General features: G+C 41.8%; 2 protein-coding genes across 7 annotated transcripts in view; one reads left to right on the top strand and one right to left on the bottom strand.

Annotated features, from left to right (window-relative positions):
- thrb (thyroid hormone receptor beta) overlaps positions 1–6,303 on the top strand; it is an 84,740-nt gene extending 78,437 nt beyond the window's left edge. For all 5 annotated transcript variants that reach the window (XM_071907538.2, XM_078290345.1, XM_071907540.2 and 2 more), the window contains one exon: positions 1,736–6,303. In XM_071907538.2, the coding sequence (XP_071763639.1) occupies positions 1,736–1,977 (242 nt within the window). In that variant the 3' untranslated portion in view covers positions 1,978–6,303. The remainder of the gene's footprint in view (positions 1–1,735) is intronic.
- Positions 6,304–13,733: 7,430 nt separating this feature from the next.
- Positions 13,734–22,252, bottom strand: nr1d2b (nuclear receptor subfamily 1, group D, member 2b). Of its 2 annotated transcripts, XM_071907536.2 has the most exons (8): positions 21,799–22,252; positions 19,243–19,473; positions 18,938–19,026; positions 18,143–18,287; positions 16,956–17,680; positions 16,593–16,778; positions 15,718–15,928; positions 13,734–15,490 (listed from the first exon to the last, which is right to left on the bottom strand). In XM_071907536.2, the coding sequence occupies exons 1-8, from the start codon at positions 21,815–21,817 to the stop codon at positions 15,294–15,296; spliced, it is 1,803 nt and encodes a 600-aa protein (XP_071763637.2). In that variant the 5' UTR covers positions 21,818–22,252; the 3' UTR covers positions 13,734–15,293. The 2 variants fall into 2 exon arrangements, with proteins under 2 accessions (XP_071763637.2, XP_078146470.1); XM_078290344.1 differs by lacking the exon at positions 13,734–15,490 and having other exon boundaries at positions 15,888–16,089.
- Between the last annotated feature and the right edge of the window lie 5,306 nt (positions 22,253–27,558).

Raw genomic sequence — 27,558 nt, 5'->3', positions numbered from 1 at the left:
GTATACAGTAGTATAGTAGTTTTAGTGGAGAGTTTTAGTGTCCCATGATGGTCTAAAGCTGTTTCAGAAGCTTTTCCACCCTGACAAGAATAGAATTCTGGGGAAAACACTGAATACTGAAAGTTTTTGGCACAAAAATAGTCATATTTAAAGACACTGAATATCGGCACAAAATATCGGCTATTGGCAGTTTTAACCAAAAAATGTCTGTATTGGCCCGAGTCAATATATATCAAGCCCTAGTGGCTACTGTAACTGCAGGGCTTCAGAGGACAAGACAGATGGGCAGGTTAGCCCCACCTCACGTATTGCATGTACAACACAGCAGAACAATATTGATCTTGACTGAGATACCGTGCGCCGCACAGAGAAACGGTGCCGGAGCCAAAACCAAGCTAGCTGCACAAAGCTTCTCAAAATGATTACAGTGATTAGCAGACTGAACTGTACTTTGGCATTGATTCCATGACAAAAAGCCAATGCGCGCAATCTGTGCATGGGAGAATAGATCAGTGCTCTCCAGTTCAAGCGGTGCCTTTGAGATGGCAGGGCGAGTGATACACAGGGAAGTATTGATTCACTCAGCTGTGGTACAAAGGAAGGATAGAGACTTTTTTTTTTCCATTTTCCTTCACTGGTCTCAATAAATCCCTATAATCCCAAATTAAACCATTGGCTTACTGGTCTTTAAACAGGCCATCGGTGGAAGTGATTAGCAGTAATAACTAACAGTGGTGACTCACATGTGGAAACATGTCAGTGGTGCTTTAATGCCCGTCCTGTATATCCTCTGCTGTATTTGGCTTATGGTATTAACACCGGGAAAGAAGATTGCACTATCCATGAGCAGGGATCCAATATGCTACAAATCCATTTGAGGGGGAAAAGTTACCTAATGTTCACTGCTAAATATCCAAAAATATGTATGATTGCATCCTGTAAATTTGTACTATTTTGCAAACAAAGGTCTTACAATAGCTATTTTTAATCCCTTTTAAGGATGAGCACCATTTTCAGTTTGTGCATTATAGGCAGAGATTAGTACCAGCAGAGACTTTAAATTGAATTTTTGATGCTCAAATTGAATCATTGTAAATTGTATCCAAAATATTTTTAAAAAATTAGAAGTAATCAGTGTTTCCCCTAGAATTGTATTCTTGTCAGAGTGGAAAAGCCTCTGAAACAGCATTTAGACCATCATGGGACACTAAAACTCTCCATTGAAACCCAGGATGATGACAATAATAATAAAACATATTCATGCATACTCAGTGTGTATCAGTGTATATGTTAAAAAAAAAAAACTGCATCATATCCATCATATTGGAGGTGGACGACACTGACTGGACCAGATCTGATTTTTAATAAAATGTCAATATCGGCCTAGTATATTGGCAAACTGATATATTGGTCTAGGGTGTCAAAGTTTTTCTCAAAGTGGGGTCTGGGTGCCACCAGGGGTCCTTGAGGGGTTTCCAGGGGGTCCCCAGCAAAATGAATAAAAGTTTTATTTCACTATAACTTAATTCACTAGAAATGATCCCAATTAGAGAATATATAAGAATGACTATTGTAATCATAGGTTTCACTCCCACCACTATGATCCTTCCATGTACAGTGTAGACAGTTACTATACTAAATCAGTTACTATACTAAGTTACATACTAAATCAACAACACAGATCACAGCACACTGTGTGATCCTTTCTTCTTGGCCTGTCTATTGTCGTCGTCAGATCGCCCGGCCCTGAGCAGCGTGGAACGAATCGAGCGCTGCCAAGAGGAGTTCCTGCTGGCTTTTGAACATTACATCAACTACCGCAAACACAAGGTGGCACACTTCTGGCCCAAGCTGCTGATGAAGGTGACGGACCTGAGGATGATCGGGGCGTGCCATGCCAGCCGGTTCCTTCACATGAAGGTGGAGTGTCCCACCGAGTTATTCCCTCCTCTCTTCCTGGAGGTCTTTGAGGACTGACCAATGGATTCGTGTGTATGTATGACTGTGTGTGTGTGCGTGCGCGTGTGTGCGTGTGTGTGTATGTGTGTGTGCACATGTCAGCGCCTGGGCACCCTGGTGGTCTCAGGGGTGGAACCAGCAGAAGGCCCGTCACAATGAACTTTCTCTTAGCACTACTGAGTGTCACTTCATTCCATAGCTTAGGAGTAGCTTTTTGGTCTAGTTTTGGATGGAACCATTCCTTACAATGCGGGTACATGTGAATAGCATTTTGTTCTTATTATTTTTTTTTTGTTGTTGTTGTCATTGTTGTGGATGTAACCTCTCACCTCTGATTTTACTATAGTTTTTTTTTTGTGTTGATGATTGTACAGTTGGCGTATTCGTGATTTTGTCGACACTTGTTCAGTCATTAGAAACCATGCAAATGTTGTGTTTTCCTTCCTTTATATTGGAAATTCAAAATGGCTGCTGATTTGATAGTTAAATACAAAACAAGACACGTTTGCAATCCGTTAGCAAGTTTTCCTGCCTCCCCCCCCCAACTTTAACACACCCATTTGCTAGTTAATACAGTAGCTCTCATGTAGTCGTCCATCCGGTGAGTGTCTGACCTGTTCAGTACTGCCATACTGTGACCTGACCCGTACCATCCACACTCACTCGCATGGGCACCAACTTATAAGCCTTCGCGAGTTTCTGCGTAGTCACACATCACAACGTTAAGTCATCATACGCTGCGTTCCAAAGATGTCGGAATTTCTGATTTCCTACCAGGAAAAATGCGAGGAAACAGACCTTCAAGATGGAATTCTAAATAGGAAAACCTTTTCAGGTTTCTGAGACGCAGTTATCCGACATCACGTCAATATGGCGGCATAACACTGTAAACACTACACAGCATTGCTTTTAACGTGTTTATAATCCTCAAAATATACTTACGTTTGATTCTCAGCATTGCATGACCTTAAATCCATCAAAACAGCTGTGTGGTAAATGGTTAAACATCTAAACTTGATTTGCAAAGTTGCAAAACGTTCTGCGCTAACTAGCTAGCTAACATTGCTAAGTATCACTGACATTAGCTGCTGCATGGGGAACATTATTTAAGCAAAGAAACAGGCATGCTTCTCTCCTGGTTTTTCCAAGCTAGACCGCCGGTTGGAAGTACAACCTACTAGCAGGGGGAATTTCAGACTTCCGACTTTAAACGGAACGCAGCGGCAGCGTGAAAACGAGCCCGCGTATCGTGCTAGAGACATGTCAGGACTACCTAAAGCACATAACGACACTGATGTCAGGAAAAGACAATCATAGAGTACTTGTTCTCTTTGTAAGAATGCCACATATGCTGTGCCAAAACCACATGAATGACTTAAAATGCCCTCCTATCGATATGGGGTTACTTAGCGATATCTAGACGTGACCGGTTGTCCTTGCTAGTGCATGCCGCTCGTACGCAGTCGTGACCGAGACTCGTGCGTTTTCGTCTTCGTAAAAGCTGCTTCTACTAAACGACCAGTATGGGTTTAAGTGTTTCATCTCGGCCACGTTGCCTCACTAGTCCCATATAAAGCAATTTCAGAAGTTGTTTTTTTTTTTTTTTTTTTTTTAAACTACTCCCCGAACACGGGACACTGTATGTTACAACGGTGACGCCATGGTGCTATGGTGGGTAGGGACGAGGAAATGGCTGACTGAACTTTATTGTTCCTTACATACAGAAATGAAAATTATTCCGCTTGCAGAACACCCTACCACCCCACTCTTAGGACGGCACGCATATACACTAACACACACCCACATACAGTATACATACACCTATACATATACATATGCATGTGCCTGGATGACATATGGGCCAGACCCCACCACTGTGAGCGGTCGGTGGGATTTTGACGCCAAGTAAACGTTGGCTGGCCCAAATGAATTCAACTAAATAATTCATCATCAGCGAGGTACATTGAGAAAGCTGGTGAGATTGTGAAAATGTAGCGCTCTTTCCTTTCTCATATTTTAGCCGGTATGTTTTTTTTGTTTTTTGTTTTATTTTTTTGTTAAAGCCTCGATATGGTATTGTCGTTTGCGACGTGACAAACATTTGCTTTGTATATCTCGCTTGTTCAAGCTTCACACTACTCCTCAAAGCAGCTTGTGTTTTATTCTGTGAAGTGATGCCTTTCATCGAAGCAATAGACTTGCTGCAGTGTTTGAATGACCAGGACCTCACACACACACCTCACAAACTGTACAGACTCAAAAAAAATCAATGCACAGACAATCAGAGAGAGAGAAGACAGAGAGAGAGAGAGAATAGGCAGACAGCCCAGTTCACATGTGGGCCAGGCCATGCTGAGCCAGAGCCGTTTGGAAAAGTGACACTGGCTATGTTTACATGCGCATCTATTGTCCATACGCCCATTAAGTTCTTAGTCAGGTCAAGCTGTTTACATGAACCTTTGATAGCCTGCGATTGAGTCTCCCAGTTGCCACGAATAAACCAGTTAACAATCATCCTGTCCACAGATAAAATGGTCCGCCAGCAAAAAAGTATGAAAAAGTTTTGTTTGACTGAAGACTAGGTTACTTCTTTTTGTTTAAAGATTTATTTTAGGCATTTTTATGCTTTATTGATAGAGACAGGATGGTATGGGAGAGAGAGAGGGGACGACATGCAGCAAATGACCACGGCCGGATTCGAACCCAGGTCGCTGCGGGAAGGATTGAGCCTTATATGGTACGCCCTCTACACGGTGATCCACCGGGGCGCCCCAAGACTAGGTTACTTCTAATACAGGGGAAAGAACTAATCATCCTAACCGTAATAATATGTACTACCCAGTATGTTTTTTTGTTGACATCAAAATGTTCCCATAATGCCGTGCGAGTCTGAGTTTGCGACGGTGAAAACCAAAAGTGAAAGCAAGTAAGATGTTTCCATGCCACAGTAACTTGTTTAATATGGGAGTAAGCCAGACATCTTACCCAGGTTTCTCATAATCAGAGTATGAGTTTACTAGGTTACTGGTCTTTCAGCTAGGATGGGGATATAGGATATCTTGATACAGTGTAACTCTTTGACTAGGTGTTCAGAGTAGCGCGAAATCTAAAGTTCTTCTAAATCTAATCTAGAATCAATTTTCCCTCCAATTTGTTTTCCTTTCTGCCCGGCTACTTGTCGTTTCTATTGGACACGCAAGGGCTTCATCACAACTTGGGGCGCAAAAGCTCAACAAAGTTGAACAAGTGTTGCCAACTCTTTTCCGAGGAAACTAGCTGTTGGCTGCTCAAAAATCCGAGAATTCGCCAAATGACGTCATGCGGCAATTTCGTACGCAAGGGCCGAAAGCAGTAACATGTTTCCATGCCACAGTAACCTGATCAGTATAGGAGTAAGTCAGGCATTTTAACCCAGTTACGAATTTTACATGCGTCGACCTGAAATCGTGTTCCTCGAATAACGTTAACGTAACTCTCTGTGCATGTAGACATAGCCAGTGTTGAACGCTGGCTCAGAAAACGTTAGCTGTTCCTCAAGAGGCACCAGTACGGTATTATCTCTCCTAAGAGTTGTTACTCTTAAGGTTACTCAGTTACAAACCAATAACATAGAAAAGCTATTTTACAGTACAAAGGAAAAAGGATGTATATTTTCAGACTGCAGATTTTTTTTTACGGATGTTGTTCGCATAATATGAACATTATATTGTTTTGCATAACATTAAGAATACAGTATCTTGCTCTCAAAAAAACAAAAACAATACTGTTTCCACTTCTGCACAAAGAAGAACAATGAGCAAGACATTACGAATCATAAACACTTAAGTTAGTGCAGCATTAGTTCTACGATAACGGATCAGCTATTACTGTACTGTAGCTGTACTTCACTGTCAGTACAAAACAACACGGCTACAAGTGAATACATGTAAGACCAACTTCTTCGTCGAAGCATTACCAGCATCAGAAAAACAATCCACTGTCAACACAGATTTCTCTCCTTGTGTGTTTGAGTGTCTTCTCGTTCAACTCATTTGTTCAACACGTACTGGAAAACCGTCATGGAGAGAAAGGGAGTGAGACAAGAGTGTGTGTCGATGAGTAAGAGTGAATCTGCGGAAGAAAAGATGATTGAGTTTTGTTCCAATGTTGCAATGTTGCACTCGGCTTTGTACACAGGCGACATTGCCCAGAAAATACATCTTACAGGTTTGGACAGTGCTTTGGCTTGACCCTGGAAGACAAGAGAAGTTGCACTTAAAGAGAAAATTATTTTGATGCTCATGATTGATGATGTTTGCACTTAATGTGAATTGGCTCTTGAGAATAAAGATGGTTTTGAGAAAATTTGGTTTCGAGTTGTTCTTTTTTAACTTCGACATTCAGTCAATGTGCTATGAACTGTCTTTTTTTACATAGTCTCTTTTAGAGGTCCTATATTATTCATTTTTCATGATTTTGTTTTCAAATATAAGGATAAGAATAATGTTCTTTTTGGTGTTTTGCATATAAATGTAGTTTATTTAAAGGGTCTATGTGTAATTTCTGGTCCAATACTGGCCTCTATCGTTCAGCGTTGTCATGGCAACAACAGTCTGCCCTCCGTACAGCGAGACCATCATCAGCATGGTGGGCAGGTTGGACTGTTTCACAATCAACAATTTATTAGCATTCTATCATGTTTTTTCAAGTTAGCGCATTCTTTTTGTATTGGATGGATGCTTGTCGTGATTGGGATACTGAAATCACCATGATTCCTGTGGTCTGTGGATTTTTGGAAAATATCGAAGGTAAGGTGTGGGGGGTGGGGAGTTTTGCTGTTTTGTGTGTGTATAACGCCACTTCCCCGGCGCATAAATAGGCCGGTCCTTTAAAATTCGAGCTGTTTGGCGGATTATATACATGCCGAATTTACCAGAACACACTACAGATTAGTAATAAAATCTCAAATTATATTTCGATCGATATCCGATGTGTGTTTCTTGACGATAAGCAAGGCAAAAACAAATGACCAGATTTTTTAATGGACCTTGGTGTGGTAGGAGGACCTTAAGTTTGATTGTGTTTTTGAATGCAGAAATCTCTGCAGCAAAGTGAGTGGCTGCTCACTTTGTTTCACTCACTGCCATTCAGCAACCTCTGCTGATATTTACTAGTCATACTATGCCTCAGTAAAGAAGAAATATTACACATTTAACCTTTAAAAGTTGTATTAAATTAAATGAATTTGAAGACTCAGTCCTAACAGGCAGAACAGTCACAATACTGGACCCTGATTGGCCGACAGCAGCAGCTCCCTCTTATTCAAATGAAGTAAACCTGCTGAGTGGAGGCTTTCCAGTGCAAATGCTGCAAACTGGCCTGATTGGACGGATTTCAGTAATTCTTTAGTGACAGAGCCAATCAGGACCAAGTCCAGTTGTGATGCATTTCCTGGAGTTAGTCTGAAACATGTTGGAGAAATGGATTAAATCTTAAATTTAGCCACTCAAACAAAATCTAATTTTAACATCATTAAACATCTTTAATAATATATGTATATAAATAGAGGAACATTTGAATTCCTGTTATAAGGGTCCTTTAAACGATAGTCTTTTACTCTTACTGGCCTTCTATATTTTTCAAACCCATGTCCTTCGGTAAACCCAGGCCTTCCAGGCTAGATTTTACCACCGCAAAGTTTTAGTGATCATACAGCATATATCAAAAGTAGCTAGTAGTAGTTTTTTTTGTGACCAAATTTTTATTTATTTTCATCACTTTCATTTCATATTACATTCCAACCCCCCTACCCCCCAGTCACCCCTGGTTCCACATTCTGCACACCACACATTTCATATCTGAAACAATTAGTATGAGGGGGAAAAAAACAATAATAAAATAAAAAAAATAAACACCTGCATGGGCAAACAATCACAAAATCATCAAAAACTAGTTCAGTTGAGGTATTAACACACTAATTGAACTCCTATTCATACACACATGAAGCATAAACACACATTGGCATACATGCCCAGACAGATTTCTCCATACATGCATGCATACCTATACTGCTCCTATTTAGTCATCACTGCAGCCCCCATAATAGTTCTCATATAAGAGACAGAATATTAACATCAGACCAAAGTGATATAGGTAGGTATACATTTTTAATAAAACAAATGAAAAACAAAGCTGTATAATTTTAGTATTTTTTAACTTATTTAAACAAAAGAATTCAACATTCAATAGTCCGTAAATAATAAGTGCACCTGTATGTTACAGTGGACAATATAGGCCTAGGATTTATAATTTATGCTAATATTCATGCATGCACAGATGAACATTGATAGAGGTTTAATATGAATTGTGGGGTTTGAGGCTGTGAATATGAACCCGAAATTCATATTAAACCTCTGTTGGCTTTCACTTTGGTAATATGTTTTATCCAACTGTAGAAATAACTTTTTAACTTCATTGGTGGACACAGCAAACTGTGACCCACCTGCTGGTCATGTTGAAAGAGGCTTCAGGGCGGATTAGCAGGCTCCCAGGCTGCAGGGAGTGGCGGTGGGGGGACAGTGACAAGCTGCTTCATTGCCATCTGGTGATGGATGCTGGCACTGCTGCAGTCACACTGCTGAGTTTGGATTTCTTACAGCTTTAAGGGGAATTTGTGAAAGAGCAATTCTTATACATAGGAGGGGAAATTGAGAACGCTTCACTTCAAGTGCATGGTGATGAATTACAAGCAGATTATAATCCCATTAGAAGCAATATCATCATCAGACAAACATCAGAAAATTGCATTCACTTTATCATATCATGCCATTAACAGTTGACCTATAAAGTATTCAACCCCTTAACAATGTGCTTATAATGCGGTTATGATGCCTTATGTGAGAAAAAAACATGATCTAGCCATAGGCGCTAGATCGATAAAATTGACGGTTCACATGCTGCCTCTTTTGCGCAAATCCATTATTTTCAATGTGGGCGCACTGCAGACAGCAGCGCAGTCGCAGAAGCGTTTTTTTTTTTCAGGCGCGACCATGGCGTCCTGAGATAAAAAATATCTCAACTTTTTGGAACAAGCACAGCGCATGTCACATAGCCTGAAAGTCTGAAATAAGCCTTGAACTACTCACCATCCAAACGAAGGTCCACGATCTACCGCTGATATTCTCTGTACTCTTGTATTTTTCATCATTCATTCAGTTTGTTTGTGATACGGGACATTCACTATCGAAACCACACATGTCATCAATCACCAAGCATGCCAATCATATCCCAACCTCATCCCAAACTGGACTCTGCCTTGTGTTTGATACCTCTAGCATTTTGACTAGTCATAATGTAAAAAAAGATATCTTAAATTAGCATTTTGACTAGTCATAATGTAAAAAAAGATATCTTAAATTAGCATTTTGACTAGTCATAATGTAAAAAAAGATATCTTAAATTAGCATTTTGACTAGTCATAATGTAAAAAAAGATATCTTAAATTAGCATTTTGACTAGTCATAATGTAATAAAAGATATCTTAAATTAGCATTTTGACTAGTCATAATGTAAAAAAAGATATCTTAAATTAGCATTTTGACTAGTCATAATGTAAAAAAAGATATCTTAAATTAGCATTTTGACTAGTCATAATGTAATAAAAGATATCTTAAATTAGCGTTTTGACAGGTCATGATGTAATGAGAGATATTTTAAAAGCTAATGCTGCAGCAGTTGTAGTAGTAGCAGCAGCAGCAGCAGTGTTGTTGCTTGCCACTACTGACTAATACCACCCGGCTTAAAAGTACTGCTGCAGCAGCAGCAGCAGCGGCACCCACCGCATTCCCTGGAGCCCCTGGTAAAGCTCTTACTGTGGACTTTGACAAGGCTACAACCCTATAACATAACATAAGATAAGATAAGATAAGATAAGATAAGATAGCATTAACGCCCTTGGGGAAATTCAGGAAAAGTAGCTGGTGAAGCTACTTTTATTAGTTTTTATTTTAGTTCTAGTTAATTTTGCTAGTTTGGACCGGGTGGCGGGTTTGCGTCTCTTTGTACCAACCATCAGCTCTTCAATGAACCGGGTCTCTTGGTACCCACCACCGGCTCTTCAACGAACCTCCATCGCTAACCGCCAGACCGCACCTTTGGAGCGGCTGGCAGCTTGGCTTCAGCGGGACGCGAACGGCGCCTATTCGTACCAACCACCAGCTCTTCAACGAACCGCGTTCACTAGCCGCCACGCTACCTGGTCCAAACTATAGAAATTAACTACAAAAAAAACTAAAACTAAAGAGAAAGTCTCCAAACACGCTCATCAAGCGTCCAATAGCTACTGGTCTGCATTGAGGAGCGTGTAAAGAGGTTCCCAAAGAGAGCCTCTTGCCGCGGTCCAAGCATCAGCTGTACCAGCGACCAGGGGAGGATACCTTACCGTGGTAAGGTATGAAGCTCAAGACCTCGAGTGAGGCCTTTTATCCCCTGGCTGCTGCGACCAAACAGCAGAATTCTGATTGTGATGTCATCAGTGCAGCTGAGACAGGCTCTGATTGGTCCAGCCAATGATGTCATATCCATCCAATGATGTCATAATCGGTTAGAATGGCGAAGTGATGCCGTGTTCTGATTGGTTCTGAGTTCTGTGTGTGTGTGTGTGTGTTTGTGTGTGTGTGTGTGTGTGTGTGTGTGTGTGTGTGTGTATGTGTGTGTGTTTGCGTTCTTGCCAATGTATGAATGAATTTTTTGAATGAATGAATTTTTTTATTTACATGTCGTGCCACTTGTAATCCCATCCCACATGGGATTACAAGACACCGATAAAATAAACAAAATGTCAGTTTGCAATATTACAGATGTACGCAATACTCAATTCATTACAGTAAGCACATTAAGTACATTCCGGTACTGAATGAATGAATGAATGAATGAATGAATGAAATTTTATTTTTGTGTCATGCCAAATTAATGGCCCATCCCACATGAGATTACATGACACAGTGTTTTGCAAACCAAAAAAATTGCCATATAGGGCAAGGCTCAGATGGAGAGGGAGCCCTGGGTGACCCAGTCACCAGCCCCCCCACCCCCCCCACCCCCCCACCCCACCCCCAGCACAAACCCCATGACTACACAAGTTACAACTTCCATAATACTGTTTTATGTGGATAAAGCATATGATTATACACAGGAGGCAACACAAAATAAATTACTCATTTAATTTATACAATGCCTTTTTCCGCATTTCCCATGCCTTCTCTATATAATCAGCCACTAAAAAAAAAGCCAACTAAATTTTTCAGGATCTTCCATCGCCAAAAAATCAATGTCCCCTTTTATCTTACTGAACAAAGCCTTTCTCTGTGTATAATAAAAAGGACAGTACAACATAAAATGGATTTCATCCTCAGTAACATTTAAATCACACATATGACAGAGTCTATTTTCTTCGACCATACCAACAAAGCGCCCAGTTTCAACATGAAGAGGTAATATACCTGATCTAATTTGAGCACACGATGATCTTTTCTTTTTGGTTAAATTATACTTTACATCATTTTCGGTGACACTTTTAATCACACAATATGTTCTAAGTTTGAGTTTATTCCATATCTCTACAGCCCATTTCTCTTTCAGTTGACAAAAAAAACAGTTCTTTAATTAAATGAATATCTACTTTTACTTTTGAAACATAAACTTCTTCACATCCTATATTAAAGAATAAGTTATGAATTCCTCTTGCCCACGGACCTATTGTCTGTAAATCCCACTCAAATATTCTCCTGGCTAACCTGCTCTCCTCCATGTTTAACAATCTGTTCCATAACCATCACACCTGCCTTCCAACATAATTCACATGTCTCCCACCCCATATCCCCAGCAGTGGCATGGGTTGGTGCAAATTTGTGTACTCCAAGTATCTCATTGCTCTGTTATCGAGCCCTTCATATTTAGGATGATTCCTAAATTCCTTCTATAATACTCCCCATATAATACTACCCATGGAAAAGAAAAAAGAAAAGAACATGCATAAGGAGTAGATCATTTTTTCCCTCCACTTTATTAAACAGTCTCATTCTTGTCATACTTGTCTGTTGACAAGTATATAAAATAAAGCACACAGCCATGCAATCTCCATAACATTGGCATGAAAAGTTAATATGAGTCAGTGCCGCTGCTCTAAAATTCTCAGACTTCCTTCCAGGCTCTCTCTGCATCCTACTGACAATAAAATACAGCTTACCTGATGAACTCCACTCTACGCTCTGAACCACCCTTGACCCTTTTTTGCTCATCTCAAAATTAAAAAGCAAAAATCAAAACTATTGAAAAACACACTCCCTTTCCTCGTCCTATCTCTGCTCACTCTTGTAATCGTTCTCTCTCCTCTGGCCTTGACCTTGATTCATTCAAAGAAGTATTCATTAAACCACCATTAAAGAAGTCCAACCTCAACCCCGAAGACGGGAAAAATGACAGACCAATTTACGATCTTTTATTCCTCTCTGGAAATGCTGGAAAACGTTGTAGCACAGCAGCTCGCAGCTCGACTGACCTCATTTCAAACTTCAGACCACAGCGCAGTAATGAAAGAGCTGTCAAAGTAATGAATGCGCTGCTGGTAGCCACTGATCAAGGCTCTGTGTCAGTTCTCGTTCCTCTCTGGAACTTTTAGAAAGTCTCACTGGCCTCCACAGCGCTGCTCTTAACTGCTTTCACTTCCTAATAGATCCCAGTTATAGATAATAGTAACAGATCCCAAAAGGTTTATTTTGGCGTCCCACAAGGTTAAATTCTAGGTCCTCTCTAATTTTCATGTTCATGCATCCTCCCTCTGTAATATTATGAAATATAATGGTGTTCTCTTTCACTCTTATGCAGATTATACAGAACTTAACATAGCAATAAACCCTGGTGATGTGGCACAGCTGAAAAAAAATGTGAATCCTGAATTTTAGATATCATAAGCTGGAAGACAAACAGCTTTCCTCTCAATGCAGGCAAAACTGAAAAGCTCGCTGAAAAGGTAAAATGTGTGCTAGCAAATAAAATATTTTGTTCTGTGGGAAAACAGTCAAAGTGGTGATGTTTTTATCTTCTTTTATCTTCAGTACTCATTATAGTGTAATGCAGTCCCAGCTTTCTGTTAAGATATTGTGCATACAGTGTACTTCGGTATCACTCTAGTTTAATCCTTGAATATAATACCTATTATTACATAAATTGAGTATCAAGAGAATATACTTTCTTAACATAATAGGTGTTCTATTCCAGGAGTGCATCCTGCATGATGGGAAGCAGGTGATTCTTTTTCTGTCCTTTCTGCAGAGTGCATCCATCCACACTTTGAACACATTTGAAACCTCACATATAAAAGTGGAGACTGGCAGAGCTCTTTTAAAGATGACACACTGCTAATTGCCGTTCATCTTAATGTGACTTGCCTGTGTAGCTGCCTTTGTAATTCTAATTCAGTTACTTCAAAGTGTGTCTTTTTTCATGTTAATTTGTCTACCTGCTGTATGTGCTAGGCAGGCTAACTAAGCCGATTCCAACTCATTTATGTACCAGTGTCTGTTAGCAAAATGTGTGGATGTGAACTGGAAGTGCACTCAGAGGTGAAACATAAAAACTAGTAGTCATCAGAACATACTGTACAGTATGGTCCATGGATATTTGCTATAGCTTGGATATTGGAAATAATATATATATATATATATTTGTGGGCTGAGTGAGTCATGAAATGAAATGACGGTGCAATGAGGATTCAGTAACCACTCCAAAGCGCGAACTGCATTTATAAAATTTATTTATATAGATATATTCATCTATACAGTTATGTATGTATTATAGTATGTATATATATATAAATCTATGCATACTGCAATCCTTTCACAGAGGAGAACAGCACCACATCTCTGCAATGTTAACACAAGGACAGAAGCTCTGGTTATCCATATCAAAGTCCAGACGTTCTGAAGAAAAACTGACAAATGCAACAAATGATGGCATTGCAATATCTAACACCAGCAACTCAGCCATTACCTCACCGCCACGTATTCTTTAAATTACAATCACTTTTGTGATAATACAGTCATACTGAATACGGATAGTGCTATCTATTCAATTAAGTACACTCATCTATAGTCTATACAGTTTAAGTAAAGCAGAAATGTCTATTCAAGCGAGTGGTTGAGAGTTGCTGGTGACTGCAAGACGGCAACATCTGATCGACATCTCTGCGGCGTCTCTCTGCCCTCCAGTACCTGACAGCAGCATTGGGTGTGTGAAGCAGCTGCTCGAGTGGGTAAGAAAGTCAGTCTGGGTCAAGTAAGACAGCGGAAACTGAGAATTGAGGAATAACATTATCTGCAAGTCTTTCAGCAAAAAGGGAAAACATTGGGGGAAAAAAATGCATCTCCGTGAAGATGACACAAGTCCAGAGAGTCCTTTTCATTGGTTCAGCGTTTCCCCGATTCCTTTGATCCAGAGGTACAGATCATTATTGTTAACAGGTATCGCAAAGGACAGGGTGACGTTGATAAACCTCCGATTCATCACAATGCCCAAAAGACACATTAAAAAAAAAATAAAAATACAGACCCGCAACTGACAGACGAATAGCGTAGCACGTACACAGCTGCGTGAAAACGACTGAAATAAGAGATTGCCTTCCTTTGCTTTTCAAATTTACTCTTAGCGAACATTCTTGGTGATTTCTCGGGTGACCGAAGTACAAACTGGAGAGCCGGGACTCTCGGCAGCTTCACTTCCACATTCCTCTCATTGTCGACTGCTTTTTTGTTTTTAGAGAGGAGACGCGACTCTCCTCTTTAGTCATTCATTGTCAGGGGGTTTCCGTTTACAACTTCCCCTTATTTCCTAAGCGCAGCACCTATCTAAATCAACCTAAAAAATATACGTAAGTGAAGAAAATCTATACAGCTCAAGTCAAAAGCGGTCACATATTGCACTATCAATGCAAAAATACGAGTCTACACTATACAAAAAGGTGCTTCTAACATTTGTACAGTTGCAAACATATGCTGCACACAAACACGAGAAACATATACATCAATCAGTGTGTCTGTATGTATGCATTACCACAACAGAGGCATTTCAGCCCTACAGTACAATAACATTTTATGGTCGTCTTCCCCCTTTTTCATATGACATGTCTGAGCATTAGTTCAACGTTGTGAGCGGAGGAAAGCCCAAAACCTCCTGGGCTGCAGAGCGGAGGGAGCTGGTGGTCCACCTCCGGGGGGGGGGGGGGGGGGTTCCGGTCGCGGCCGCTGCTTCGGGCCCCGGGGTCCCCGGCACCTGGGTGGATCCTGTGGCGGGGGGACACTTCAGGAGTGGACCTTGAAGGCCAGCAGCTGCTCGGAGTGCATGTTGTTGAGGGAGCGCAGGTCCGGCAGCTTGAGCAGCAGCTTGGTGAAGATGGCCGACTCGTTGGGGTGGTTCTTGGTAATGAGGCTCCGCAGCGCGCGGATCAGCGTCTCCTGCAGGGCCTCCACCGAGTTCACGTTCTCGATCCCGGAGCGATCTGGAGGAATGGCAAGCAGGAAGGGTTACGGTTAGGCCAGGAGTCTCGCTTTTTCATTGTGGTTTCAATGGAGAGTTTTAGTGTCCTATGGTCTAAATGCTGTTTCAGAGGCTTTTCCACCCTGACAAGAATACAATTCTGGAGGAAATACTGAATACTTGGAATTTTTTGGCATGAAAATGCTTGAATGGTCGAAGAATTTCATGAGGAAATAAATGAGAACACACCTGCAGAGACCAGCACCACGGCGGTGAAAAGGCTCATCTCCTCCTCGCTGAGGCCGAGGTTGGTGAGCTTCTCGCTGAAGTCGAACATGGAGTTGAGGAGGTCCCCGGCGCCCATGGCCCTCAGGGTGTCCACGCTGTACTTCTTCCCGCCCAGGAAGGTCACGGTGCGATCCTTCATGTCGAACAGCGAGGCGAAGCGGACCACCAGCACCTGCCAAACACCAGCACCGCTCTGTCAGTCTGGGTGCAACTCTTTAGCCATTACTTCATCAGCTTTCCATGAAAACTGGGGGTTTATTTCTTGAACTATTTCAGGTGAGCAACTGCGTATTCAGCTGTAGACAGTCTGCTATCACCCACCACCTTTACTTCCTATGGAAAGACGGAAAGTAGTCCCAGGTAGTTTAATACAGTGTTATTTTTACCATTCTACACAAAACTGCAAGACTTAAGATTACCACTTAGCTTTAGAGCTGCTACAAGTTATTATTTTTTCACTTTTGAGATGCTAATGCTAGTTGCTACTATCACTCAACATAGTGTATGCTAAAGTGTTAGCATGGAGCCTACTATAGCTCAACATAGCGTATGCTAAAGTGTTAGCATGGAGCCTACTATCACTCAACATAGTGTATGCTAAAGTGTTAGCATTCAAGTCGAGTCAGAGAGGGAGCACCAAGATTCTGCAGGTTTTCATTCCAACCAAAGATGACAGCAGCTGATTTCACCGATTAACACATCTTTAACCAAAGAGGGGGAACTAATCTGGTGTAGTCTTTGATCTTTCGTCTTTAGTCTTTGAGTGAAAATGTGCAGACGCTTGGCCCTCCGTGGCACATGGTTGGAAAGCACTGGGGTATAAAATAGTAGCGTACCTCAAAGGTGCCAGCCTTCAGCAGGCTGACCTGGTCGTGTTGAGAGAGGTCTCTGAAGCCGGGGATCTTCTTGGCAAACTCCACCACCTCCCTGACGGCGGGGGTGAAGCTGTGGGAGAACTCCTCCCAGACGCCGTGGCCAGACTTGTGAGGGTCCACATAAGGGGACGTGTTCATTGGACACACCTGAGGAGGGCAGGACAGATGAATATAATACAGTGTCTATTCTGAGGAAATATTCAGCAGACTGTACATGCTTTGATTTGGGGTTAGGCTGTTACATCTGTTTGCCAATATTGGCCTTTTATTACAATCGGACAGTCAATGATGTCCACCTCTACAGAACTGCTACTGAAGACTCACCAGATGCATCCTATTGCCTCCTCTCCACAGCGGCCCAGTGTAGCCTCCGTTGGATGGAGCCTCGGTGTACTGGGCTTTGAAAGAGCCGTGTGTGTAGGCCGGACAGTGGCCGGGGGCGGCGTTGTTGGACATTCGGTAGGGACAGTGGCTGGGGGCGTTGTCCTCCTGACGGGGGGCGTCGGGGCCTTGAGGGCCCAGGCTGGAGGGAGGGTCCTGGGCCGCCATGGTGACAAGGTTGTTCTGGTGGTTCCAGGCGTCCTGCCTCTCCTCTATCCTACCATTGGCGGTTGTTTTGGCAGAGCCGCGGTCCTGGAGGCCCGGGGCCCCCTGGGGGCTCGGGGCCTCGGCGGACAGGCCGCTTTGCTCCTGGTTGTACATGAAGGTCTCCTGGTGGGCCCTGGTGACCGAGCCGATCACCTCCTCCTCCCCGCTGTCCGAGGCCGAGCTGGGGCTGGTGTCCATGGCCACCGCGGGTTCGGGGTCGGAGCCGGAGTCCGATTGGCTAGAGCGGGGCGAGGTAGAGGGCGAGCAGGAGGGGGCGGGGCCGACGACCTCGGAGGCGGGCTCCGCGGAGCGGGGCGGCAGCGGTTTGGCAATGGGCAGCGTCTGGCTGCTGTGGAGCTGGCTGTGCAGCTGGCTGCTGTTCATCATGTTGTTCATGGCGCTCTGCATCTCCAGCAGCATGCGCTGCTTCTCCCGCTTGGGGATGCGGCCGAAACGCACAGCTGAAGAGTGAGGACAGGTTGATTATTTTACAGACAGTGTTGGGTGGTAACACGTTAGTCCGTAATGAGTAGTGTAACAAATTACTATTTCAATGTCAGGAGTTGGCAATACAAAAAATAAGTTGTTGCTTTTGTTTTGATTATATAAGACATTATAAGCCATCATAAGTGCATTGTGAGTGCATGATAATTATTATAATCAGAGCATGATATAATAAACACAATGTGCAAAATATTTGAGGGCAATGAATCCTTTAAAGGTCAACTGTATTGCTAATGACATGATATTAAATTGAATGTAATTTTCTGAGGTTTACCTATGCTTCTAATGGGCTTATAATCTGTTCCTAACACATGGAAATACACTTTTTTATGGAGCAAGAACATTAAATATCATTCACTTAAAGTAGTCTAATGAGCAGTGCAAGTCATATGTAAAAAGCACGGTGGGTGGGAACTCACAGTCTCGGGACATCCCCACCATCAGACACTTCTTGAAGCGGCACTGCTGGCAGCGGTTCCTGTTGATCCGCATGATGGGGCAGCTCTCGTTCTTAAGGCACTTCTTATACTGGATGTTCTGCTGGATGCTCCTCCTGAAGAAGCCCTGCGTGTTGGCAAAGACAAACAGCGTTCTGTAAAGATGGAGGTCACACACACTGCAGAAAGGGAGAGGGAGAGGGGGGAGGGGGGAACTGCGTGTGTGAGTAGAGATTTTGAAGGCTGATACTGATATTCTGAGCCAGTATCTTTGAATGGCACCATTTTTGTGTCCCAAAAAATTCCAAGTAGTTGAAGCAGCATTTAGACCATCATGGGACACTAAAACTCTCCATTGAAACCCAGGATAATAGAATTCATTCAGGTGGGCGGGCAGCAGGTTGAGTAAAAAAAGGAGGCTACATCATCGACTGGCCTATATCCGATTTTGCAATATCGGCAAACTAATATATCGGTCTAACCCTGCTGTGTGTGTGTGTGTATGTGTGTGTGTGCGCATTCTTAGGGGTGCTGCAGTTTGTTTGTCACTGAACACTGCTCCCCACAGTTAACTAGGCCATGCAGCGACGTGAAGTATGGAGGGCAGCTGATATAAATACGGAGCGGGTGAACTACTTTTCAGAGAGGCTCTGCTCGTAGCCGTGCAGATGGCTGTGCCGGCGGTGACCCAGTTCGCCTGCCGCCCCCGGTGTCCCGGCGCTCTGCACCGCCCCCACCCCCCCCCCCACCCCCCAGCCGCAGCCATGCCTCCCTCACCTTGCAGCCCTCGCAGGCGTGGACGCCGTAGTGGAAACCGGAGGCCACGTCGCCGCACACTTTGCACAGCAGCACCAGGCCGTTGATCTCTGAAATTTATATTAATACAACAACAAAAAAAAAAAAAGCAAGGAAGGAAATCAGTCCAGTGAGACCAAAGAAAGCAGGACACTTATGTACACTTATGTAAGCTGTAAATTCACACACTACTGTAAGGCAAACAACCACCAGTGGACACAAAAATCTATTGTATATTCAGAAAAGCAGTTTCATCTCATCTTAAAAACATGTTAAGGGAGTCTTACTTGTGATGCCACATTTGGCGGCGGAGGAGGCGCGTCCGCTTTTCTGAGGTCCGGGGAGGCTCTGGCTGGCGGCGGCAAGCGATGGGTTGGCCGGCGGGCCTGTTTGGCGGTGGCTCGGCGAGGAGCCGTGGGGCGGGGAGGACGACTGGTAGCTGCCGTTGGAGGAGTCGCTGTGGCAGGACTCTGGGCTGGAGGACGAGCTGGACGAGCTGATGTAGGCTATTACGCCCCCTGGTGCACAAGCGGGGAAGAGTGAGAAAATGATTAATTGTGCATAATATTGCATATATAACCATTATTACTTAAAGTGGTAATCCTCAAGATCCTTGTTTTTTTGGGGGGGTTTTTGGTCTCCATTTTTGTGCTAAGCGCTCATTGCTGTGGTGTTTCTGCACTGCGCTTCACCTGTCAATCAAACAGAACTATGACGTCTTTTTCCTTGGATTTTCTGTTGATGCAGTTTGAGTTTCTCTTTTCTTTGTCTGTTCAGCCATGGTGGCTATCACTGCTCATGATAACTACCCAGCTCTTCTGCTATTTATTCCAAACAAGTGAAAAAGACAATTTCCCTACATCAACAAAGTATGATTATCATCGTTCATCAATTACTGAGTGCTTGATGTTCTGCTCTGCTGTGGAAGCAGCACGCTGGGCGGCTGACATAAAGAGGGCAGGTCGTAATATAATATGAAAGCCACAGTTTCCTGCCACAGCGGCTCTCCTCAGCCAGGAAAAGCCGAGCAGACAGGCTGCTGCCGCTGAGCCATTTTTTTCCCCTATAGGCTGACCTGATTTCTTCCTCTCCTGTTCTCAATGGTTAGATAACAGCCATTACATAATGCCAGCTTCACAAGGGTGTGTGTAGTAAGTAGCCTGGCCCTTTCCTTGCAGCCATTCACAGGCTCCATAAATGTAAATAGGGCATTTTTATTTGGCCTAACAACATACAGTATGTACTGACTAATATAACCAATAGACGGTTCATCTCAAAATCAGCAGACACTGCATTACAAATTGTTTCAATGGCTTTATGGTGTTTAACATGTTTTTTTCAATCTACCACGTCATGAAAAGAAACAATGCTGATTACTGCATGGAAAATAATGTTTGAAATTGTACCTTTATTTTTCAATGAGATAGCTACAACTGCAATATCAAACAGGCATCCTTATCTGTTGTGTGACCCAATTAAAAAAGGTACATAGTACCGACTTGATATCTTATCAGAAAGCAATGGCATACACTACAATTATGTAAGAATAAGGGGGTATAAAAGACATTAATGTCAAGCCTCACAAAGCTGCCCAGCCCGGCGCTCCCTGACCTAATGGGAGTTACTCAGATAAGATTCATTATGCATATTTCAAATATTTCCATGGTTAGATAGTCTGTAATTTTATAATCTAACGAATATGCTCAGTATTTTGACACGATTGTTGATTGCACACTCAAACACTCGCTTATATTTTTGTCCAAAGGTGACAAAATAAGCCTTTATTTTGAGGGCAGAAACGCCAAACATCCGGTCTTGTTCGGACTAATTTTACCGCAATTGACGTGGCTGGAAAATAGGCTACGGCAAAAGTGCTGCATTCACGTCCCATGAGAAAACCGTCGGTACAACTACATAGTCAAAAGCAACAATTTGGATGTGTCGTGTTTCAAGCCATGACACAAGTTGTGTCCTGCCACAACATTTTAATAGTTGTGGTCAAATAACGACTAATGCGAAATCGTTCATTGGAAATGAATCATCCCCTACATTTTCCTTATTAATAGCGTCCGAATTCAGGAAGTGTGGGAAATCGTTAAACCTTGAGTTCACAAGAAGTATTTAGTATTTATTTATTTTTGAAAGCTGTAGTGAATGGTATTTTCTAGTATTTATCAGCTAAAAGCTTATGTAAACGTATACCCTCCTTTCAAGTAGGAATGACGTATCCACTTGCTTTCCCATGGGACATGAACGCACCATAACTTTAGGTTTGTTTTTTTTAACACGCCCCCACGTGGAGCAGGCATGTTTTTCCCCGGGAAAAGTGGGTCACCAAGCGCTGCTGTGAGACGCCTCACGTGTATCCGCGGTGAGACCCCACACTAGCTCGCGAGGACAAATTATGCAATGCTAACGTCACGGCGCCTCTCGGCCAATCAGCGGCGACGCACGGGCAGCGTAAACACAGGTGCACATGGCTAGGCTGGCCGGTCCATGTGAGAAGAGTCGACTGCAGTGCTGCTGGAGCCAACTGGTTCGGTAATAACAACAGCCCCAGTGGCACTCCTAACCCAGTTTAAAAAACATTCGGTACGTTTAAACCTTTAACATTTAAAAGTGCTTCGTTAGGATATCCCGACAATTCAGAATATAAAACAAATACATCTTCATAAGTAAATAATTCAACGTGCCATCTGAATGACAAGTCATGCTAGTTTCACATCTTTTCACAAAACGTTGAATTGCATTGAACCCAACGGCAGGATTTGACTTCATTAAGCCTACAGTAATACATTGCAGCAAGCTATGTGTAAATTAAATCAGTGTTAAAGCACTCTTACCAGCTTTTGTAGACTCCATTCCTGTGACTTTAGGGGTTTTCCTCCTCCTTCGCTACCTCAGTGCCGAAGCCGTTTTTCTGTTTTAGTGTTCAGCAACTGAGAAGTCGCTGATTGAGGAACTGGAGGTTAGGCTACAACATAAAGCGAATATCACTTCGTTAACGTACAAGCTGTGCTCGAATGTCGGTGACAGGCGGATTAACAAAGATAGCCGTTCACTTGAAATGATTTAAACATAGCCTACTAGTATCAAACCTAACCAGTTAGTTTCGAAAACGGATTTCAGCGAAACCGAGCAGACTGTTTTTCGTTCTCGAAAATGGTGGTCGCTTCCCCCAGTAGAACAGCGAGACGCCTGCTTTCAGTGCAGCTGAGCTAGCGTTAGATGTAGAAATAACGCGTATTCCATTTAAAGGTAGTGGATGAAATAGGTGAGAAAGTGGCGCAACTCTGCCGCTGTAGAAGACTGGTTTTGCAGTGCCTGTGGTTCGAGTGGCGATCAGTGTGCAACCATGTGACCCACTTCACCGACTCCTCCCTCCCTAGCTCTGCACTGGCGTCAATGTAACCCACTGACATACTTTCACCAGGCAACGTGAACAAAGACAATTGACTAGTACATCCTTTCCAAAAAGAATATAACAGAAACTTATGGGCCTGTGGGTGTCAGCTGGGTATGATAAGGTATGGCACTTTCCATACTTTGGTCTGAGTGGGTCCAAATGTGATCTTGTAGTTTTTGCCATTGTAATGGAAAGCAAAGATCAAGTCAAAACTGACAACAATGTATTTGGAAGACATATCTAAAAACAAACCAAAAATCAAAAAATTCTCATTTGCTATAATACAATGGAGTCATTGTCAAATATTTTGTTGTATTCTTTCCTAAAATCTATGTTTGCAAGAGGAAATGGGAATAATGCATCACTAAAAAGCAATAGCAAAGTCAGCTGATGACATACTGACATTTTCATACTGAATATATTGGTATTGCCCAATTTCGCCACATAGATAATTAAGTTCCATCAAATCTAATCAAACTTAAAAAAAAAATGTTTTGCTTTTATTCATATTTCTTGGTATATTCTCAAATAATTTTCATTTGTTGTTTCTTGGTCTCAATAAGTTCTACTGCTAGGCTACTACTGCTATTTTGCACACCCTCTTAATCCATATCTTGTCATTCTTTCATACTTTACATACTTACTTAACATGTCCAAGTGATGAAATTGTTGGTTGTGTATGTTTATAGAACCTCCATTTGCTCTATTCTTACTTAAATTCTCTTTCTTTACTGTATGCTATTACTCCTTTATTCTGATTTACTAGATTTTAGGTATTTTAACAAACAATTTTTGAGTGATTACAGTGTTCTAAAACAAGCTCTATCACCACCTATCAGTAATCAGTTTCTGAAAACATGACTTGTTCGCTGCCTGTTAGGAAATCATGACACCCGCAGCCTGGGGACATTTTTTTTTTCTGTGACCTAATTTAGAAGCACAAAACAAGACAGATTCTTAAAGCAAATAGTGGAGCAGAATAAAAAAAAAAACAAGCCATTCGATACTCCTACGTGTATCAAATAATGATAGCTGCTATTTTCAGCAAGTAATTCCACCTGTTTATCATTATAAACAGGTGGAATTACTTGCTGAAAATAGCAGCTATCATTTTTTGATACACGTAGGAGTATCTATCAGTCATTACTGATAGAAAGAGTGGGGGAAAAAAACCTGAATGCAAGTGGTGAATAGATAAGGGGTCAGGTCAAAGAATACGCTGGTGAGTCACACCAGGTGTGCTACTGAACACTGGAAATGTTGCCAAATAAAATGTCACTTAAACTCCTTAAAAGTTTTCATTACTGAGGCAATTGGTATCAGTTTTTACTGTTTAAATACAGCAATATAAAAGCCAGTTTAGTAAAGAGTAACATTGAAACTGGGAGAAAGGGTTCGCCCAAAATTGTTTTTTTGAAGAACAATACTATTTTTTGACTGAAGCTGCCAAAAGCCAATACTTTGTGTGATATTCAATATCATTACATTTGACCGTTTTCATGCCAAATGCCCAGAATTGTATTCTTGTCAGAGAGCAAAAGCCTGAAACTGGATTTAGATCATGGGACACTAAAACTCTCCACTGAAACCCAGGAAAATAATAATAATCATTTCATGTATACTTGAGCTTGAATATGTTCTGAAGACAACCAGTGTAATATTGATCAATTCTACAATAAATATGATAATCAACCAAACTGCATCATATCCATCATATCAGAGATGGATGACACTGACTGGGCCATATCAGATTTTCAGTAAAAGACCAATGTCGCCATGAGACATCAGCAAACCAATATATCTGTAATGGAAGAACAATTGTTGGACAATAAGTCACTCATGCATAATTACCGTCTCAGTTCTGCACAGTCATACTAGCCTACTAAATGTTTCAGTTTGTATCTTGCGAGATAACATACGACTATCTGGCCATGGACAGTATTTAATTAGGATACCTGCCAGGCAAACGGATCCGGTTCTAAAGCTGAACAGACCTCGGCCTTTTTACAGCCATCCTCCCATCTGATAGCACACTTGGCAAACATCCTACTGGGTTAAAATGACATGGAAAAGCTTCACTCCTCCTCCGTCAGAAAGCGGCGGGTCGGGAGTCGGCTGACGGTCCCGCACAAAGAGGCATTTCCCAGGGCAACTCTCCGTCCCGGCTCCTATTTCCTTGGCTTACCACCCTGAAACCTTTCAGGAGCGAGCAGTCCCACGCTGCGCTATCCCGTTCTCCGGTTTTTTTTTTTGGTTTTTTTTTTGGGTTGCTGCCCCCGGCCTAATGTGTGCGTAGACAATAGAGCTCTAGCGTGGGATGTGAGTAAGTGCTATAAATGACCGCTGTTCACTCCGTCCTTCCATGTTCTCAGGCACCTCACGCTGACCCCTTCCTTTGCAGGGAAACACTATTCAATTTAAGAATTCAAATTTGTTATTTGACCTGACAGAGTAGCAGATTATGACCTAGCAGATCACACTGGTAGGACATCTTCACTCTTTAGAATGCACACAAACACAACTCCCTCCCATTGCAGCAGCGACGGTCTCATTTGTTTGCAGTAATTATACTAATGTTTTAAAAATGTATATGGTAATGATTTATCGAGGTCAAAATGCTACACGTAGCACCTTTAAACATGACGCACATGACAGTTTCAACACTACATGTATGGAAGAAAAGTATGGAAAAAAACACTTCATGTTATGATGGTGTACACGATAACAAGTAGAACACGAGACAATGAAAAAAGAATGAACATGTACGATATGATAGTACACCAACGATGTGGAATAGATGCACTAGGAGATATGTAAACAATGATGAAAAGACAAGATATATGAAATATATAACACTAGAAGCACGTGAGGAAGTCTCCTAGCTGGAGAACTCTTATATTGAGAAACTGAATCTGACTTCACTATCAACAGAGGAAGCTTCTATATTAGGGGCCCCTTTATCTCTTGATGAACTTAAAAAATCTTTAGCAAAAATGAATAAGGGTAAGTCACCTGGAAATGATGGCATTCATCCGGAGGTCTATTTAAAATGTTGGACCCTTTTAGGACCACCACTGTTGGAGATGTTCAATACAGCTAGAGAGAAAGGATCAGAAAGGATGTTTTGGAAGAGATGCAACATACAGCACTAATAACACTTCTTTTAAAGAAGGACAAGGATCCAACCAATTGTGCGAACTACCGCCCCCTGTCTTTATTAGATGCGGATATTAAACTATTTTCAAAGACGCTTTCAAGCCATCTGGAGAACTACTTGCCTAAATTGATTCATCCAGACCAAAGTGGATTTGTCAAAAAGCGCTTATCAGCTGACAATTTACGTCGTCTATTACATATTCTGGATGCTTCCGACAATCTGGCATCATCAGCTATATTATCAGTTGATGCAGAAAAGGCCTTCGACCGACTTGAGTGGCCTTTTTTATCGTCCGTATTGAATCATATGGGCTTGGGATCAAATTCTATTAACATGGTAAAAACCATTTATGCGAACCCTTCAGCCAGTGTAGTCACAGGTAACATACGCTCTCCTCCTTTCAAAATAAGCAGAAGTAGTCGTCAAGGAGATCCAATCTCATCAATGTTATTTATTTTATCACTGGAGCCATTGGCACAGTCCATTAGGTTATCTCCAAGTATTACACCAATAAAAATAAAATCTACCCAGCACCACATATCCTTATTTGCTGATGACGTCCTTCTGTTTTTTTCTGTTATAAAGCATTCTCTTCCATACATCCAACAGTTCAGCCATGTCTCCAGTTACAAAATAAACTGGACTAAGTCCTCTCTATTACCTTTGAACCCTATAAGTAAAGACGAATGTGCAAATTTTAATATCCTGGTAGTCTCTCACTTTAAATACTTAGGAATAAATGTATTTGCATCTTTAGAAAAAAAAAAATCTAAGAACTATAGTAGCACTCTTAACATGATCAAACTTGATTTGGAAAGATGGCATAATTTACCCATTTTCCTAACAGGCAGAATCTCAATAATCAAAATGAACGTGCTTCCTAGAATACATTTCTGTAGTTATATGTTACCTCTAGCACCCCCTCCGAGATATTGGGACAAAATACATAGTATTATTACTAGGTTTTTATGGAGGGGCAGACGCTCAAAAATAAAACTGGCCAACTTACAAAGAAAAAAGGAGTTAGGGGGTCTATCAGTACCCAATTTTAAATTGTATTTCCAGGCTCTTACCTTTCGTCCCTTAATAAATTGGTTTAATGGCATGTGATGGACCGAGCAAGCCGACTCGAGGACACATAGTAGAGTGCAAAATTAAGGGTTTTATTTACCCAAACAAAGGTAAAAGGGTAACAAAACTAGTGGTGGATTTACAAAAAAGATAATGAAAATATAACTGTTGTGGGCCCAAAATATAATACAAGTAACTGAACAGAAACAGGAGCCTCCTTACAAATGGCAAATTCAAAGTATATGTAGACCTGGCCAGGTACATTTACACAAAAAGGGGAATAGATTAATTAACTTAAACAAAAGATGACTATATTCAAATAAATTTAACATAAGTAATTAACTTAATTAATTTAAATGCAAATGTCTTTATATTAAGTAACAATCAGGTTTTTAACTACTAAATAAATACATGTACACCACTAAAAACAAAGGCGACACCCCCCCTGTTCTGGAGCACTTGGTTTGGTCGGACACCCCTCTTCCAGTATAATAGTGCAGTCCAAACGGCAAATGCGTCTTGACAGTTTGGATGCCGATGGACATGCAAGTAGGTGAAGAGAGTTAAGATTATATAAATGCAAAGTAATTAACAGCAAATTGATAAAAACATGTTAACTAAAATGCGTGCACTCAAATTAGAAACATGTAATATCGATAATGCTAATAAAGTTTGAGCATGTTGAAACAAAACCTATGTGCCGTGTCGTTATGTGGTTTGTGTATGTGTATTGTGAATGTAAACGTGCCACAAACTAACCAAATGTGAACAAAGGAAAAAAAGTGATTGGATTTTACTAACACATTTATGTGCGGCGATTTGGTGCAGCCGTCACACACTCCCCCTCCTCTGGCACCTCGCTGGAACAGCGGGACAGATAGTCAGCCGTTGCATTCTCTTTGCCCGGGATGTGGTGGACCTTGAATCTAAAGGGCTGCAGGTCGAGATACCAGCGAGTGATCCTTCCAT

The sequence above is a fragment of the Centroberyx gerrardi genome, chromosome 19 (assembly GCF_048128805.1).
Source record: "Centroberyx gerrardi isolate f3 chromosome 19, fCenGer3.hap1.cur.20231027, whole genome shotgun sequence".
Classification (NCBI taxonomy): Eukaryota; Metazoa; Chordata; class Actinopteri; order Beryciformes; family Berycidae; genus Centroberyx; species Centroberyx gerrardi.
Note: the sequence above shows the minus strand (reverse complement) of the source record. Positions and strands in the feature narration are given on the sequence as shown.

Excerpts from the sequence above, each read along its gene's own strand:
- nr1d2b (XM_071907536.2), bottom strand. Across the intron at positions 19,027-19,242 it reads CGCCAAATGTGGCATCACAA|AGATCAACGGCCTGGTGCTG; the intron begins GTAAGACTCCCT and ends TATAAATTTCAG. Across the intron at positions 15,929-16,592 it reads TGAAGGCTGGCACCTTTGAG|GTGCTGGTGGTCCGCTTCGC; the intron begins GTACGCTACTAT and ends GGTGTTTGGCAG.